General features: G+C 40.3%; 1 protein-coding gene across 9 annotated transcripts in view; it reads left to right on the forward strand.

Moving 5' to 3' along the window:
- Positions 1–18,682, forward strand: part of ppp1r13bb (protein phosphatase 1, regulatory subunit 13Bb) — a 105,940-nt gene that overhangs the window by 34,431 nt on the left and 52,827 nt on the right. For all 9 annotated transcript variants that reach the window (XM_041214060.1, XM_041214062.1, XM_041214058.1 and 6 more), the window contains exons 3-4: positions 3,425–3,544; positions 4,824–4,900. In XM_041214060.1, coding sequence (XP_041069994.1) covers positions 3,425–3,544; positions 4,824–4,900 — 197 coding nt within the window. The remainder of the gene's footprint in view (positions 1–3,424; positions 3,545–4,823; positions 4,901–18,682) is intronic.

Consider the following 18,682-nt stretch of genomic DNA (forward strand, 5'->3'; position numbering starts at 1 on the left):
CGCCCCCACTTCTATCCTCTAAGCTATAACTCATTCAGAAACTCTTTGCCCATATTCTTACGCGCATAAAAGTTGTACGCGTACCACTGAACTCCTTGTCAAACTCCACCATGTTAATTGATTTTGAGATCACCATTTTTGTTTACAAATATTTTCGTAATTTTGTCCCACCATGTTTTAGTGATCACTTCCAGTAGTATATCCCCACCTGACTTCCCGCTCGTCCAACAGCGGTGTCACCCACTTAAAAATTAGGGCCATTTATTTTTAGCCATTGTGCCATCTGGAATTAATTCCAAAAAATCTCTTTGTTTTGCTTCCTCCCTCTTTGATTTCAAAGGTCTCTTAAAAACTTATCCCTCTAACCAAGATTTTGGTTCAGGATCTAACTGCTTTCCGATTTTCTTAGTGCTTATCATCTACTTGTTTTCTCCGTTCTGTAAAATGCTTTTTCTGGTTACATCAATCTATTAGGATTCAGCTTATCTATATCTGTTAGAATCTTAAAAATTCAGCAAACTCCTGAAATCAGTTTTTCACCAGTGTATGCCTTCTCAGCTTTCTTAAATCCTCCTCATAACTCAGATGCCAAATTCTCAGTATCTGTTTAGTAGCTGTTTGAATCCTCTTGGAAGCCAAGATGTTTCTACACTAGGTTTGGCGGCCAAAAGTGCAACATTATTACCTCCACCACTGAAGTTAGGTGGAGGTAATGTTTTCACCTGTTAGCCTGTTGTAAACAGTATGTCTGAAAAACTAATGTATGGATTTTAATGAAACTTTGTACAGAAGAAATGGCTCAAGGAAGAACGGGTTAGCTTTTGGCAAAGATGTGGATTAGAATCCTGCAATTTTTTAAAAGGATTTTAAAAGAACATTGGGAAATAGGGCGAATTGACTTTTTTGTAAAGAATGTTGTAGGTTGTTTTATTTAGAATTTTGTTTGTTTAGAATGTTGTGGATTGTCTCAGCTGCTGTAGTGCAATTTGTCACAGCTGTGAAAATTTGAGCAGTTTTCAAACACATTGGATATGGATGAGCTTAAGAATTCCTCAGTGAGGTGGAAGCTCTTAATAAAACTATTTTGCTTCCATGACTATATAGCCTAAAATGACACTTCTTAGTACTAATAGCTTCTCTGTACTATTGATCAGCACTTCAGACTACCTTCCTGTGTTCTGCTTTGTAGACTATTATGATTTAATTTTAGAACTTACAAGATGTGCTATATACAATATATTAATTTTAGTAGTATCATCGCTGGACATATATTGCTATATAAAAGCTTTTGAAAAGAACACTTTTCCCAAGGATACTGGCAACAGCAGCTATATATGCATTTGCGAAGGACACAAGCTGCTTTATGAAGACAGTCTACGGAGCTATCTGAGACAGTGACTAAGGCCCAGGTTGAAAACAGAGAGAGGTCACGTGTCCCAGCTCTTGGGTATAAAATATATTAGATTTGAACTAACAGTCAGAGAAACTGCCATTGGTAACAGCCTTACCCTCTCTCTCTCTCGCTCATCAAAACTGAGCTTTTTGTGATTTGAAAACCCACCAGAAGGCCTTATTGCTGCAAACGAGAGCTCTTAAAGGAGATTCCAAATCAACACCACTGTCTCCAAGGGAAAAGGGAATCAACCAGCCATGACTGCTCCGGTGAGAATCTTCAGTACCAGCAGCTACTGTGGAAAGTGATCCTTCAGCTATAAAGAAGCATCTGGACAGTCCATGTATTTTTTTTTCCTGCCTTGACTTTTTGCTTGGTCAAGTTTTAAGATCTGACACTCTGCAGAGTTTTTAAATTTCTTTTTGAATGCTTGGGGGGTGGGGGTGTGGTTGTGCGTAGTTGGACATATCTGTACATTTTAAACCTTTTGTTGTTAATTGCTGCATCTTTACCCGAGACAGCTTTAGCAATAAAACTAACTCTTTAACTTAAACCTGGATGGCTTATTTCTTACACTGAACTACATACAATTAAGTACATATATTGAATTGGCAAATCACCTTTTTTAAATTCAAACGTTGCTACAATCAACCCAGGGGTGGGACAAAGAGAGGAGTCAGTTCACCCCTCCCTTCCCAATCCCACCCCTGGCATTTATCCACATTAAACAACATCTAATACCAACGTAATTTCCAACGCAAACTGGAGGAACAACACCTCATCTTCCGACTAGGCACTTTACAGCCTTCCGGACTGAATATTGAATTCAACAACTTTAGGTCGTGAGCTCCCTCCCCCATCCCCACCCCCTTTCTGTCTCCCCCTTCCTTTTTTTTTCCAATAAATTATAAAGATTTTCCTTTTCCCACCTATTTCCATTATTTTTTTTTATTTTTTTTAAATCTTTTATGCTCTCCCCACCCCCACTAGAGCTATACCTTGTGCCCTACCATCCATTCTTAATTAGCACATTCGTTTAGATAATATCACCAACTTTAACTTTAACACCTATGTGTTCTTTTGTACTATTGTTTTTGATATCTTTTAATGATCTGCTTCTATCACTGCTTGTTTGTCCCTACAACCACACCCCCACTCCACTTCTCTCTCTCTCTCTCTGCCCCCCCACACACACACCTTAAACCAGCTTATATTTCAACTCTTTCTTGGACTCGAACTCAAGTTCTGTCGAAGGGTCATGAGGACTCGAAACGTCAACTCTTTTCTTCTCCGCCGATGCTGCCAGACCTGCTGAGTTTTTCCAGGTAATTCTGTTTTTGTTTTGGATTTCCAGCATCCACAGTTTTTTTGTTTTTATCTAATACTCCTCAGCCAATTCCCTCAACACATTGTAACAATTTCTGTCTATTTGTTCCACTTATTTGCTCTATTTGCAGACGACTTTCCCTTCTACAGCCTCTAGCCCCAACCTGCCCACCCCTCCCAATCAAATTTTATATCATAAGAAAAGTCAACTCAAATACTTGGGACCTTTTATACTGTCTGTCTCTTTTTTGTTAATCTGTCTCACATTCCCGCATGTCATTTTCTCATGCACTTTCTTTCTTGCTCCTATGCACTTTCTTGACTGTTCTCTTTCAACATTCTTCTGGAAGGAAAATATTGATAGTACTCCATTACACCATATATCTTCAAGCTCACATCGCCATTAATTTATTCATCCTTTGGCCCATATATACTGTATACACAACGTGATCTCAAATGTTTATAACTTAAAGTAGCAGATGACAAGCAGTGAATTTTGAGGGTCCAGTTCATTGTGTCATTAGAACCACTTGATTTAGATTTTGCCTTGGAATTTATTGTAATATACTGCCAAAAAGGCTGTGTTTTATTGACTGTCATAGCCTGTGTAAGTTTTTAATTCTGGCATTTTAATTACTTTTGAATACTTTGACTCAAATTAGTATTGTGATATTGTAGAGGGGTAACATTTTGTTTCTTTGACAGAGCGTGCCATTCCTTCTGACCATATGATGTATGAACATCTGCAGAAGTGGGGACCTCGTAGGGAAGAAGTGAAATTCTTTCTCCGTCATGAGGATTTGCCCAGTGATAATAGTGAACAAAGCAAGTAAAACACAGACTTTTTTTAAACTTGTGAATAAATGCACATGTAAGAAACTGGACCATTTTAATTCTCATGAAGCATTCCGTTGTGGAGTTGTGTGCAGTTTCAAAGTACTGTGTGAAAATGCCGATTGCCAAAAGATTCCCAATTGTGGAAGCATACAGCATGGAAAGAAGTCATTCAGCCTATTGTGCCTGTGGCAGATTTTTGAAACTCCTATCCAAGTAGTTCCATTCTTCTATTCTGTAGTCCTGCAAATTTCCAATTCTCTTGATTCTGCTACACCTTTAGGTAGTTGGTTTCATATGAAAAGGTCTAATCATCAGAACTGCTAATACAGGAGATCAAACTCTATTTCTATTGCATGATATTTTTAGAAGACCCCATTTTGACATTTTGGGGGGTGCAATTGATCAATAGCATCAAACAGCCTATTCTTCCCAATTTTTTTTTCTTTTGAAGTATTAGGATGTGACAAAATAGAATCACAAGGTATTGAAGGTTAAGGAAGCCATTTGATCTATTTTCATCGATCCAAACAGACCCTATAGTCCTGCCATTGTTGCATCTAGTTGTTCCTTAAATGATCCCACACCATCTGCTTCTAGTATCCTTACTTGGAAGTTTATTCCAAATGCTGGTCACTTTGTATAAAGGAGAATTTTCTCATTTCATTTCTAAATTTATCTCCTAGTTTGAACTTGTGTTGTTTTGCCCTTATGCTCTCAATTTCATTTAAAATAAAGAACTTCAGTTTTTATAACACCTTTCCTTTTGTTCACTTCCAATTCCAATTATACTTCACTATAAATGTAAGTAACTGGACCAAAAAAAACATGATCTTGGTTTGATATCTCATGTGGTATACAGTACTTCTGATCTTGTAGCAATTATCTCAGTTCTGCACTATAGTGTCAGCACTGGTTGGGCTCAAACCCACAGTTCTCCAACTCAGAGACCAGAGAGCAAAGGTACAGACTGAGAGTCACAATAGGATGATAGCCCTTCTTGGCAGCAATTAATGTACTAAAGTAATAGACAATAACACCTGGCAATACAGTATAGCCTCTATGGTGAATGTGATACTACATGAGAACTTAAGCCTTAATATCCTTTATGTGGACAATAATACAGTTTCTGATATTAAACAGTAAAATCAAACAGCTTAATCAGCACAGTCTATTGTTTGATGTATGCAGATTTTTTTTATTTCTGCTTGGTTTAACTTGAATCTAACTAGCCATATTTTAAAATAAACTTTTTGGTTTGCTTTTACAGGTGGACGTCAGTCTCAAGATCAACTGAATAGATGGAATGGAATAAACCTATCTACAGACAAGCGTTTTGAAAATGGGGTATGTAGTTTCTTTGTCTTTTTTTGTGTTTCTCCTTGAATGCATGTGCGTTGCTTAAGCAGTTGTTTAAGTTTCTTCCCTCTATTCAAGTCCTTCCAATTTGTGTTCAGTCTATCCACAGCGCTGAGAATGTGACATTCAGGGTCAAGAATATGATGTCAGTATTCAGCCACAGCTTAACATTCTTCAGCATCTTGCTGTCCACCAATATAGGGTCAGGGTAATCTTGAGTGTGTCCCCATTATGTGCAACAACATCGGCCACAAGCAAAGATTCAACTCCCATGTGTACAATACCCAATTGTTGCTCGCTAGTGCCCTGGCTGTCTCCTAACACTGTCTGCAGCCTAAATTATTTTTAAGCAGGTCACCAGCATGGCGAATGGTTGATTATCTATGGATATTGATTATGTGGACTTCAGAAGGCATTTGATAAAGTTCCCGTAATAGTTTAAGAGCAAAAATAAATGTACAAGGTATTGGAAGTAACCTTGTGACATGCGTTGGCAACAAGTTGAGAGGCTCGAAGACGGATGGATTAAAAGAATTGCACTCAGCAATTGGTGTTCCTCGGAGACTTATACTGGAGCCTCAGCTTTTCACCATATATGTTCATGGCTTCAATGAAGAAATAGAGGTGTTTAGTATCTAAGTTTGCCAGTGACACTTAACTAGAAGGCCTAGTATGTTGTGTGGATGGGGACAGGAAGCTACCAAGAGGCTATATCCAAAAAAAAATAAGTGAATAAAACTATTACAAATAGAGTTCAATGTGGGGAATTTTAAAGGATCAACTCTGGGTTTGAGCAAGACTGATCAGAATATCTGCTCGTAACAAACTCTTGGATTGCAGATGTTGAGGGATGGATAAACAAGATGTTGATGCGGTATTGAATCAGGATAGGGTCAGCCTAATAGTAAATGGAATTAATTAATTGACCAATACAAGACAGCAATAACTAACTCTGCTCTTTGATCCAAAGTTAAATGAGCGTTTTTTCTCTGCCACACTGGGATATATTTGATGATAAATCATTGTATTTTTGAAATTAGAAATTGTGCACAGTAATCCTTGAAAATTGCAATAACCTCACTAAATTTGAAAATCATGACCACTTATTTAGTTGTAGCCATAATGTAATTTGGGGAAAATACAGGCAATCTTCGTTTTCAGAGCTGTGTGCAGTGAATCGAAATAGATCTCAATCCTCAATCTGTTCTATGTGCTGTACAGACCTATCAGTTCTCAGTGAAGTCAAAATACCTGAATCACTATTACAGTAAAGTTGACTGTATACATCTGTGCCATAGAATTTTTTGAACATAGGATATTTATGAAAAGTCTAAATTATGTACCATGAGTTAGTTAATTTGTCAATTTGAGCAATTTAGCTTGACTTTTGTTTTGGGAGTTTGCAAGTGATTGGGAATTTGTTGTCCAGGTGTTTAGTTTGAAAATATTGTTCCTCTTTAAAGTGAAATATATGCACTAAGATGGTGGAATTGATTGAAAATATTCCTGAACTGATGTGTTTTTGTGTTGCATAAGCAGGGTGCCATAATGGTTTAGTGGTTGGTAGTTGAATGTACTCTTGGATGATACAGAACTGTGAAAAACCAGTAAGATCTGTGTTTGATTCTTTATCTGTGCAGCGTTGACCTGAGTTAATATAAAAGAAAGACTTGCATTTATAATAGTGGTTTTCACAACCTGAGGATGTCCCAAATTGTTTTACAGCCAATGAAATACTTATGAAGCGTTAGCACTGTTGTAATATAAAAAAAATCCGCAGCCAGTATGCACACAGCAACTTTCCTCAAGCAGCAATGTGGTAATGGCCAGATAATTATTTTAAGTTGATTGAGGGATAAATATTGGCCACACAAATATTCCACACAAAAATACATTAGGCTCAAAACTATGGGTCTTCAAGCCAAATGTTGGATATTGATGAGAAATTGCTTGCAGGGTAGAAAATAACGATTACTTGTTTGAGAAATTGCATCAGGGTCAAGTTAAAACGATTGTTTCTAATTTACACCATTGCTTTGAATTCAGAAGTTGACCAAATTTGTAAATTAGTAACAAATAGAGAGGAGACAGATCAAAATTGTGCAACGAGATGGGTAAATTGTACAAGTGGGCAGTATATTGGAAAGAAAACGGACAGCTCATGGTCCATGAATGACACTGAAATAACTAAAAAGAAAAAGATGTGCATTTATGTAGGGCTTTTCACAGTTGCGAGACGTCTCAAAGTGTTTACAGCCAATAAAGTACTTTTTGAAGTGTAGTCACTCTAAAATAGAAATTGTGGCAGCCAATATTCATTCAGTAAACTCCCACAAACGGAAATCTGATAATGACCAGCTAATCTGTTTTTGTGATGTTGACTGAGGGATGAATATTGGTTGGGACACTGGGGTTAATAACCTGCTATTCTTCGAAATAGTGCCTTGAGATCTTATGTTCACCCAAGCAGGCAGATGGAAACTGAAAGAGACTTGATGCTCAACGTGTCAAACCAATGCAAGGTGTCAGCCAGCAAGGCTAATAGAAAGTTGAAACTATTTAGCCAAAGCAATAGAATTCAAATCAGAGGAAATCATGGTCAAACTATATAGTTCTCTGGCCAGAAAATATCTCGACAACTATGCCTAGTTCTGGTCACCAAAAGGTTGTTGAAAACAAGACTGGTAAGAGTCTCAAGACTGGCCCTTAATGTTATACAGTTATGAGAAAAATGGCTGGATAGGAGGCATCTAAGAGTGAGATAAGGCACTACATGGTCAAACTAATTAGACAAATTTAGACTAATATCAGTCTAAATTAATTAGTTTGACCATGTAGTTTCTTAAATCACTCTTGCAGTGTAAACTAGTCTGAGTTTATCTTTTCCAAGCAATCAACGCTTGGAATGGGCTCCCAGTTAGAGGAATAATCTAACCAATTAAATGCAGCAAAGGGGAAAGTGTTGAGTCTTTCTAGCTGGATAGAATAAAATGGGCCAAATAGCTATCCTCACCTGTAGTTATCTTGTGATGAAGAAATATGAAGGTTGCTGGCATCTGTGGAGTTTTATCCCAGAATGTGTTGCCATCTTCAAGAACAAGAAAGAAAGAGGAAGAAAATTTGAAAAGAATGGCAGATTATTTAAACTGGTTTTTCATTGGCTTCGAGTGATTGGTGTCTCCCTCTTTTCCCCATACACTTCCAAGAAGTATATGAAGATTGTAGGTTATACTCTCATTTACAAAAAGTATATTAATTTTCATGATTTTAAACAATTCATTAGTTTGCTACTTGTTTTTTTGTGTCAAACACGAGAACACCTTCTTGAAAGTAAAAAAATTCAAAGCCGTATTCATGTTACATGTTCATTCTTCCAACCCAAAAAACTTCAGGAATGATTTAGAGTTTCATTTTTAAACCACTCTATTAAAAATCAGGTTAAATATGGAAAATGGAGAAAACTGTTAGTACTGAACAAAATTATCATACAAAAAAGAACTGCCATACTTCACCCACTGTGTGTGCCAATAACATTTTAATTTGTCTTTTTATGATAAGCACCTTTTGAAAATCTATTTTCTGGAATGCAAAATATGAGATTTCTCACAAGTCGTTGAGCATTACATTTTGTTATCAGTCCATCAAGGTTGCCGTAATAAAAGCACAGTTGAGTGAGCTTTCTAGGTCAGCAAAACCCAGCAGACCCATGGACATTGTGATTTAGTGGAGCTGTTCAGCACAAATGTATTGAACATTTTAAGTGCTGTGTTTATACAGATAGGAATACAAAATTGGGAAATGTTTCACAATATTTTACTGCCAAGTCCTGCTGGGCGATGAACAGTCTAGAAGCAAACCGGGTGAGTTGATTCACAACAAGTGTCAATATTGCTGAAAAAAGAGACATCTTGCACTCATCAGGACACTTTGCAGGAATAACAATATAAGGGGAAAGCAACATTTTATACTGTAAGAGAAGAGAGTGCTGATTGGTTGGCAAGTGGACTCTGATAGAGGTGTTGCCATGGAGAACTGACAAGCATTGTTTGAAATTTAAACTAGGCAGCTTGACCCCGATAGGTCAAGGCATTGCTCTGAGGAATGTGTCAGCGAATGGCTGTCACTTATTTTGTTTAGTTGAAACAGGTGCAATGTGTATACATAAAAGCAAAAAACTGCGGATGCTGGAAATCCAAAACAAAAACAAAAATACCTGGAAAAACTCAGCAGGAAAAACCTGAGTTTTTCCAGGTATTTTTGTTTTTGCAATGTGTGTACATGTTTTTTCTGTCTGCAAAGTACAGCCCTGTGTGTTAATATATGTAGCTTGCAGTATACACAAATGTGCCAAACTGCAAACTGACTAACAACCTTAAATTGATTGTCAACGTAATTCTTAGCACACTGAGGATTATTTAGTAAATGTTGCCCAATCGCTTAATCACATCTAATTTTGGACATACTTTTGAATTTTTCAAGCATGGGCTGGTTGGGTATGGTCTATACCTTGCCCATTCTGAACAGCAGTTGGGATATGCTGATTGAAACGATCCGCCAGTCTTTGGGACGTACAGCCTACCTAGTATCACACTGGCACTGAAATTCATGTACCACATACACATTTGTGTGATAAGCAGAATGTCTTTTTGACTTGACGGCAGCATCGTGTTTAGTGATGAATACTAATAGTGTTGCTTCTGCATAGTAATAGCGTGGAAACGGCTAGCTTCACCTGTTGCTCCAATTTGTGAGATACCTTGCCATTCCAGGGTAATCTGAGGTGGACTGAGTGCTTTTCAGGGCTGAAAATGACAGCCATAGGCCTGTTTGTGTGATTGCAGCGCAAAATGACCTGATCAGGGTAGTCATTATCCCGCAGGATATCTTAGATGCACCCTATTTCAGCATCATTAAGATTGTCAATCGGGCTCGCAGTTTGGCACATTTACGTGTACTGGAAACTACATATATTAATACACAGGGCTCTGTCCTTTGCAGACAGAGAACATGCACACACACACACAACAAAATAAGTGACAGCCATTTGCTGACTCATTCCTCAGGGGAATGCCTTGATCAGGGTCAAGCTGCCTGTTTAAATTTCAAACAATGCTTGTCAGTTAACTGTCACCATAAATTGGTGCATTCTCCATGGCAACGGCTCTACTGATCAGAGTCCACTTGCCAACCAATTGGCACGCTCGACTCATACGGTATAAATTGTTTTCCCTTTATGTTGGTATTCTTTGAAGTGTCCTGATGAATGCAAGGCGAAAAGCTTTGACGTCTCTTTTTTCAGCAATACTTATGTACTGTACTACCAAATGACTAAGTGTAAATTTGTTATATGCTAGGCAATCAGCCACATAAATTGTATCGGGATGGAAAATTAAACTTCTCTCTACTGAATTTCCTTTTCTTAACTTTGTTTGTCTGCCTGTTTCCAGCTGTTTGCCTTCTTAGCACTATGTTTGGTAGAGGCTGTTGTGTCACAGCCAGCTCTGTGGAATCTCTTTTTACGTTTTCAGTTGGTGCTGGATAAATGAAAAAAACTTTGCATCTGTCTGCCACTACAAATGACAAAGCAGTACTTGAATAAAGACCACCCTTTAACTGTTTTCCAAAACTGTTGGTGATTTTTGGCTTGGCTTTCTCGCCATTATAATTTGATAGTTTAGTAAATAATTCCTACCATTTAAATACCATTCAACCACTTCAGCCATTTAAGGTCCAGATGTGCTGGAATCGGAATAGTTTTCTGAAAGACCTAATGGTTCAATAATATAAAATCAGTATGTTTTAAAAGCCTCTGCTATCTTTTTAAATTTCAAGTTTGTGTTAGGATGTGTTGCTCTTCCCCTAAATGCTATTTGTTCTTTGTATGTGGGTGACACTGGCAAGACTGTACTTATTGCTCATACTTGGGTTACACTGAAACACATTGTCAGATACATGTTGACCATTTGGATTTTTACCATAATCTTCATGGTTTCAACCACAAGTTTCCAAATTTATGAGTTCATGACCTTTGGGTTGCTAATTCAGTACCATAAACATGAGGTTAACAGGCTCATAGCATCTTAGTATGACTTCAAGTGTGAAATATGTATATTGCCATTTCACATAATCAAAGAAGCAGAAAGACTAACAGTTACAAATCTCCAAAAGTATAGAAAATGGAATTCTCATATAACACTAGAATGTAGATAATACAGGTGTTTTCACTTTCCATTTCTCTATAATTTAATTGCTTAGTTAAATGATGTAGGAATGGAATGTGAAAATGTTTATATGGGCTACATATTGCTATTAAATTAAACATTCATTAGGAAAACATTTGAACTGGCAAAATGATATTCTATGCAGTAGATGGCCCTGGACTTCAGCCCCATTCACAAGATATCCACTGAAGCACTAACTTAATGTTTGCCAACAGTCACAGTCCAGAAGTACCATAATTTGTGAAGCTTTTTGAGACATTTTAGTGATATAATAAGACAATATAAAAATTCAATATGTGAAGTAGTGTTTTGACTTTCCTATGATGCTTTGTGTTGTAGCCTGGTGGTTGTGGTACTGCACTAGCATCCTAGTGATCCTGAATGCAGATCTTGTCAGTTAAGAAATTGAATTCAATAATTCAGTTCAATTGTAAACTGCAACCTGACAAAAAGCAATGAAAAGTCTGGGTTTTAACAATAATCCAAACTATCCCAAGTGCAGCTGACCTTAATGCCCTTCAGGCAACTGTGGATGGAATAAGTAAGTGCTATGCACACCCCAAAAACAAATAAATAATGTTTAGGAGTACAGCATAAGACCATAACGCAACATTTTGTAACTTAAACACCTTGACACAAAAGCAAAACACTCTGGATGTGAAAATCTGAAATAAAAACAGAACATGCTGGAAATAATCAGCAGACCAAACAGCATCTGTGGAGAGAAAAAAAAGTTAGTTTCAGATCGGTGATTGTTCATCAGAAGGAGCACCTTGAGCCTGGCGTTCATTTATAAATGCTGTAGAGGACCAGGACCTCACTTACTATTAAAGGGAAAAAGCCATTTACTGCCTTGATGGGTAGTTTTAATTTTGGATTTGCAGTACTCGGTTGTAGGTGGCACTTGCTTGTTTGGACAAATTAATTTTATCCATCATCAAAAATGGGGCTTATAAGCAAAGTTAACTAGTAAAGGTGTTCATTTTATATTTTTTAGTTCACTTTCCTCCTTTACATTCCTCGGGATCTTATTGATATAGATTATTTTAGTTAAATCTGCAGAGCTGGCTAATCCAATATCATTGTTTTATTTGCTGATTACTTCCAAAGGATATTTTGGAAGGTTAATACAAGCCAACAATATGGAAATATTGTAGCCAATGACCTGTGTGGGACAGCCAGGAGCTCATTCTCCCCATGACTAGAATAAATGGCTGACCTGATGGACAAGGCGATCATTTATTTTTACCACAGATTTGCTTTGCTTTCTGAGTCTGGGAGAAAAAATCTCCTTGAGGTGGTACACTGTAAACTCCCCAGTCCAGAATGCTGGGGACCAAGTAATTTCTAGATTTTGGAATTTTTGAATTAGGATGCCTAGCCACAAGTATGTGAACCGGGAAACACTGTAAATATGAATGTTTATCTGAAACATAAAATGGTGATAAATCATTGTAAAGTAGTAATAAAAAGTACTTCACTTAAACATTGTATCTTCCATGGCCAGACTTTTTCATTTATCGTCGGGCTCAGTGGGGGCGGGCGGGTGGGTTCCCGACAGCCACCTGTGATCAGCTCTGCGCCGCAATTTTTATGCTGGGCGGGCCAATTAAAGCCAGCGTAAGACACAACAGTGAGAAGGGGCAGAAGCTGAATGCCCGCTGAATCCAATGGCGACCTGGTGGCCAATTCAAAAATTGGGGTGAAGAGCCTGAAGGCCCACCACTGACCCCAGAGGACAGCAGCTAACAGAACGTACCTGCATCACACCCTCTCTGCCAAGCAGGCACCAGCGCAAATACAACCACCTCGGGCATTAGATCGGAAGCTTGTATCTCGGGGCACTTCATACTTGCTTGCAGTACAGGCGGAGGCAGAGAGCGCCCAGGGCAGTCGGAGGAGTGTTGGGGACCAGGACAATGCTCACTTGGTGGCTGATGATGGACCTCTGGAGTCCTCCCTGAGGCAGCAGATGCTGGACATCCAGCAGGTGTGCGGGAGGATCTGGCGGAGATACATGAGGGAATGCGTGCCATGTTCTCTATTGTGGAGGAGCCCTTGCAGTGTATGAGCAATGCAGTGACCCTCATGGCCGAGCGCAATGTCTCGTCTATGGAGAGAGTGGCAACTCATGGAGGGGCTCCTCCAGGAGCTGAATCAGGAGTTCTTGGGATGCACTCGGACCCGCAAGATATCACACCGGCAATGACCTCAGGCAGTCAGTGTCAGTGTGAGAGATGGATTAGGCACCCAGTATCCCAGCCAGATGCCCATCCATCAATGGCGAGCAGGGAGGTTCAGAGCAACCTCCCGCTGGTGCACGAGCTGCCTGTTGTCTCTGCAGGCTCCTCAGGGCGCTCCAGATGAGGGCAGCAGCTCCTCCGCCTCTCTGCCAGTGACCATGGCATCCGATGAGGCTGCGGTGACTGGGGTGAAGCCAGCTGTGACATTGGCCACTCCCTCCCAGGCGGGACCAGCACAGGCTTCACGGGCCAGAGGACGCCTGCCAAAGTCATCAAGGCCAACAGGACAGCAGAGCAAGCAGGCTGTCTCCAGTGCCAGTGCCAGCAAGGGAGGGGAGCACCCAAGTGTAGCACTTGCAAGCGCAAACTTAAAGCACCTTAATCACAACATAGCCTGAGAGCGGGTGATATTTGTTATCCCCACTCTTAATTTAATTCTTAATCGGTGTGATGGAGAACACCTCTGAATTTCATTTGTTAATTTTACGCCAGGCACCATATCACTTAATGTGTTTTTGTACAAGCCTCTGGGTTGCTTCATTTGTTCTGCAGGTGCAGGATAACCCATGATGTTATGAGTGAATTGTTTCTCATTAAACTTTATTGAAATGGCACAGTGCATGCTGTTGACCAAACAAACGTTCCTGTCAGGGATCAAGTATGGAGCCTGCAGCCCTGGCATGTGATGGTTGTTATTTGGTAGGCTGGCTGAAGGAGCATTGGATCAAAGCGTCCCTGCCTCCCTGGAGTTTGCCCAGGTCAGCTTCTACATGCCCTCAGCGTTATCCTGACCGTGCTGGTCCTCGGACTCACTACTAGACTCATTGTCTGTTGCCTGAGCAGCTGCCTCAAGATCTTCTCCCTCCACTGCGTCTCCACTTTCCAGTGCCAGATTGTGTAGAGCGCAGCATGCAACTACTATCAGTGACGCATGATCTGGGGGGTATTGGAGTGCGCCCCTGAATGGTCCTGGCATCGGAAGCGCATCTTAAGACCTATGGCTCCCTCTATCTCCGCCCTTGTGAAGCCATGGCACCTGTTGTACCACTGCTTGGCCTCTTCTTGAGTGGCGGAGAGGCGTCATGAGCTACCTTTTCCGGGAACAGCCCTTGTCACCCAGCGGCCATCCATCCAGTCGGGCTGGAGCACTAAAGAGCCTCAGCACCTGGAAGTGTCTCAGGCTGTAAGCGTTATTCGAGCTGCCAGGGTACCTTGCACAGACTTGCAGAATTTGCACCCTGTGGTTACACACTATCTGCACATTCATGGAGTGGTATCCTTTCCTATTGACAAAGGCACATGGCTCACCCGCTAGCACTTTGATGGCCACGTGTGCAATTGATTGCACCCTGGACACTGGGGGAACCCAGCAATCACTGCAAAGCCTCTGGCTCACTCTGCCTGGCTGGCCCTATCCGTACGGTAGTGAATGTCAATGCGCACCTGAACAGAGCTTCTGTCACCAGCTTGACGCAACTGTGGACAGCTAATTGGGAGACTCCAAAGATCCCCCACTGACACCTGGAAATAACCAGAGACATAGAGGTTGAGGGCCATCATGTTTATGAAAATAGATTTCCAGGCTGGAAAGGTTACAGTGCCTCCAGAAATAGCACCATAAGTCCAAATCTTCCAGTTTCTGGATAGTTGGAAACCAGACATAGGACTGAGATGTGCATCAGGAGCCTGTGGAAGTCCTGACATGTGGACCTACATGGGAATTGCTTAGGAAGTTTCTACTTCCGATGGGTAATTCCCCTGCTCTCCAGAACACTCTGTGAATGTCTCCAACTCTGAGATAGAGTTGGAGACTTGGGAGAGACCTGTGGGACTTAGCTGAATAGTTATCCAGGAAATGTTAAACAGATTGAAACCTAGTCTAATATCCGGGTAACTACAAAACTTACTACCCAAGCACACTGCCCCCCACCCACCCCCACAGCTTCACCTGAGTAACCCCCGACCGGACCAATGATCCGCTTGCCTACGTCAACCACCTTCCATAGCTTACTTGCCCCTGCAGCAAGTGTTGTAAAAAGCGGCTGTATCTTCTGGACAGATCCTCTTCGCAGGTCTCTGCTTGGATTCCTGTGCTGAGTGACTTCTTCAGTTGCTGCTTCAGAAATCAGAGCCTTTTAAATGTAACTAGGTAAGTGTGCAGAAGTCTGACCACCATCGGACGCAACAGTTCTGGCGCTGATCGGAAGATTTGGGCCAATGTGTATAGGTGATTTAAAAAGTACAAAGAGGATTTGCCTATTTGAATTTTGCATCTAGTTTCAAATGGAGCTAGCTGGAAGGCCACTGAAAATAACTAAACTCTTTCCAAACTGAAACCTTGTGAAATTGCTATTTTTCATTTGGCTGTGTGGGTTGTTTAAATTTGCACGATGCTTTTTGTTTTATGAATGGAAAATTTACAAGGAAACTGCCCTTTTCTGGTTTCATGTATAATGTGTTGATTCTTAAATCACAGTTGCTTCATTGGCAAGTTCAACATGTTCTTCGGTTAGTTGTCCGTTGTCAGAGCAATCAGCTTATAAGATGGTTCACTTTTAGGTTTTATTTTCATATAGATGAACAAATGTTACTCATTAACCGTGGTGGTTATCCATTGTAGTTTACAAACTTAAATTGATTGATTCACTCTTAAAAGTAAACATAACTACATGTTTCCAAACCTATCATACTTGCACATCATAAATGTCAGTTTCAAACATTTCCTAATCTTCGGTTTCATTCACATAATATGTAATATTTTGAACTTTACAAAAATATTAGCAGAAAATAAAACTCTTGTTTCTTAAAATAAATCTGCTTATGTGTGAGATTGATATGATTGTGGAAATCTTGTCAAATTGGCTTAGCTGGTTGCATTTCTGTCATTAAATCACAAAGTTCAAGCCCACTTTAGTATGTAACCTATGCTGACGCTTAATGCAACATTCCCTCAATATTATGCTTAGCTGAGATGCCATCTTTCAGATGAGAAGTTAAATTAGGGTGGATGTACCAAAAAAACCCATACCACTATTTGCAGAAGAGCAGGGAATTCTTCTTGCCAACATTCCTTTCACCAGGCACAAAACATCAAACACAGATTAACTGATTATTCATTGTCTTCATTCGTGGAACCTTTTACTGTTGTCTGTTTGCCTATGTAATGGTAACTTAAGTCATTGATTCTAAAGCATGAGAAAATGACATGGCACAGTATGAAATCAGGTTTGTTCAATTTGTATAGTTAGACCTGCACACCCCACTCAGCTTCCATATGCCTGTTGATGATACCCAGACCTATCTCTCCATCCCTCCACTACCTCCTGCTTCTCCAACATTCAATTTCTGGAGCTGAACATTGGGAAGACTTAAACCATCAGTTGCCTATGCTGTCACAAACTCTAAGCTTCACAATGACTCCGTACGTTGTTTTGTCACTGTCTCAAGCCAGACTGTTTGCAACTATGGTGCCCAACTCTAGCTGAATGTCTGACCCCATATCCTTTTCATCACAATGACTGTGTACCTCCTATCTCTGTAATATTGCCTGCCTCCATCCCACCACAGCCATCTGCTTCATCTAGACTTAATCAAAAGAAAATTAAAGATTGCTCATCAACGGCTTTGTTGCCTTTCGGCTATTCCAGTGCTCTCTTGGCTGTGAACTTCAGTTAACCCAAGACGCTACTGCCTGTAATCCTGTCCTAACCAACCATCAACCCTGTCCCTGCTGACCTATATTGGATCCAGTCTCCAAGTCTCGAGTTTTAAATTCATCAGCACAGCAACTTATACAATGCCTTTAATGTAGTAAAAGTTGCAAGACTCTTCACATAATCTGACATCAAGCCATGTAAAAGGGATATTTGGGCAGACAAAGAAGTAGTTTTAAGGAGTGTCTTAAAGGAGGAAAGAGGCAAGGAGGTTTGGGGAAGGAATTCCAGAGCTTGCGAAGCTTGACAGGTGAAAGCACGGTCACCAGTGGTGGTGATGAGATTTGAGGATGTCAAGAAGACAGAATTGGAGGAGTGCAGATATTTCGGAGGGTTGTAAGGACGGAGGAGATAAGAGATGATGGGGAGGAGTGAGGGCATAAAAGGATTTGAAAACAAAGATAAGAATTTTAAAAGCGAGGTGTTGCTTAACCAGGCGCTAATTTGGTCTTTCAGCACTGAATGATGGGTGAGTGGGATTTGGTGCAAGTTTCTGTTGAAGAGAATATAGGCGACCAGCCAGGAATACAGTGGACAAGTCTAGTTTAGAAGTAACATTGGCAAAGGTGAGGGTTTCAGCTATAGTTGAGCTGAGGCAAGGGCAGAGTTTTGTGATATTATGGAAGTGGAAATAGATGATCTTCATGATGGTGCAGGTATGTGGTCAGAAGTGCAAATATTGCACCAAGGTTATGAACTGTGGCTCAGCCACAGACAGCTGCCAGGGAGAGGGTTGGCGTTGGTGACCAAGAAACAGTTTCTGGCAGGGTCCGAAGATGATGGCTTTTGTCTCCCCATTATTCATTTGGAGGAAATTTCTGCTCGTCCATTACTGGATGTCGGGCAAGCAGTCTGGCAATTTAGAGACAGTGAGGAGAGGTGGGGGTGAGGTAGAACTGGATGTTGTCACTGTATATGGAGAAACGAACTGATGCTGTTCAGATGATATTGAGGGGCAGCATGTAGTTAAAAAATAGGAGGGGGGGTGCCTAGGTTAGAACCTTGGGAAAAACAAGAAGTAACAATGTATGAGCATAAGAGAAGCCAATACAAGTGACACTCTGGCTACACTGGCTAAGTAAGAATAGAACCAGGCAAATCCAACCAGCTGGACAGCAGTGGAGAAGCACTGCAGTAGGATGGTGTGGTCAACCCCATCTGAAGCTGAGACGGGTTCAGAAGACACAGAGGGATATTTTACCTTTGTCACAGGCATATGGGCTGTCATTTGTGATTTTGGTAAGAGCTGCTTTCGCACATTGGATGGTACAAAAGCTTGATTGAAGGTATTCAAACACGGGAGTGCTAGGAAAGATGGGCATGAATTTAGGAGGTAACAACAAGCAACAACAGAGGAAAAGGAGTTTGGAGATGGGCCAGTAGATTGCGAGGACAGGAGTTGTCTTTTTGAAGAAGGGATGAAAATGGCAGATTTAAAGGAAATGGGGTGGGGTGGGATAGTACTGAGGAGAGAAAACTGTTGACTCCCATGTTAGCTAATATTGTTAGGAAGAGAAGTTGAATAATCGACTTAGCAGGAATAGAATCAAGGGAGCAAGGGGTGGCACTTATGGTTCAAATTATTTTTTTTTT

This window comes from Carcharodon carcharias, chromosome 20 (genome assembly GCF_017639515.1).
Source record: "Carcharodon carcharias isolate sCarCar2 chromosome 20, sCarCar2.pri, whole genome shotgun sequence".
In the NCBI taxonomy this organism is placed as follows: Eukaryota; Metazoa; Chordata; class Chondrichthyes; order Lamniformes; family Lamnidae; genus Carcharodon; species Carcharodon carcharias.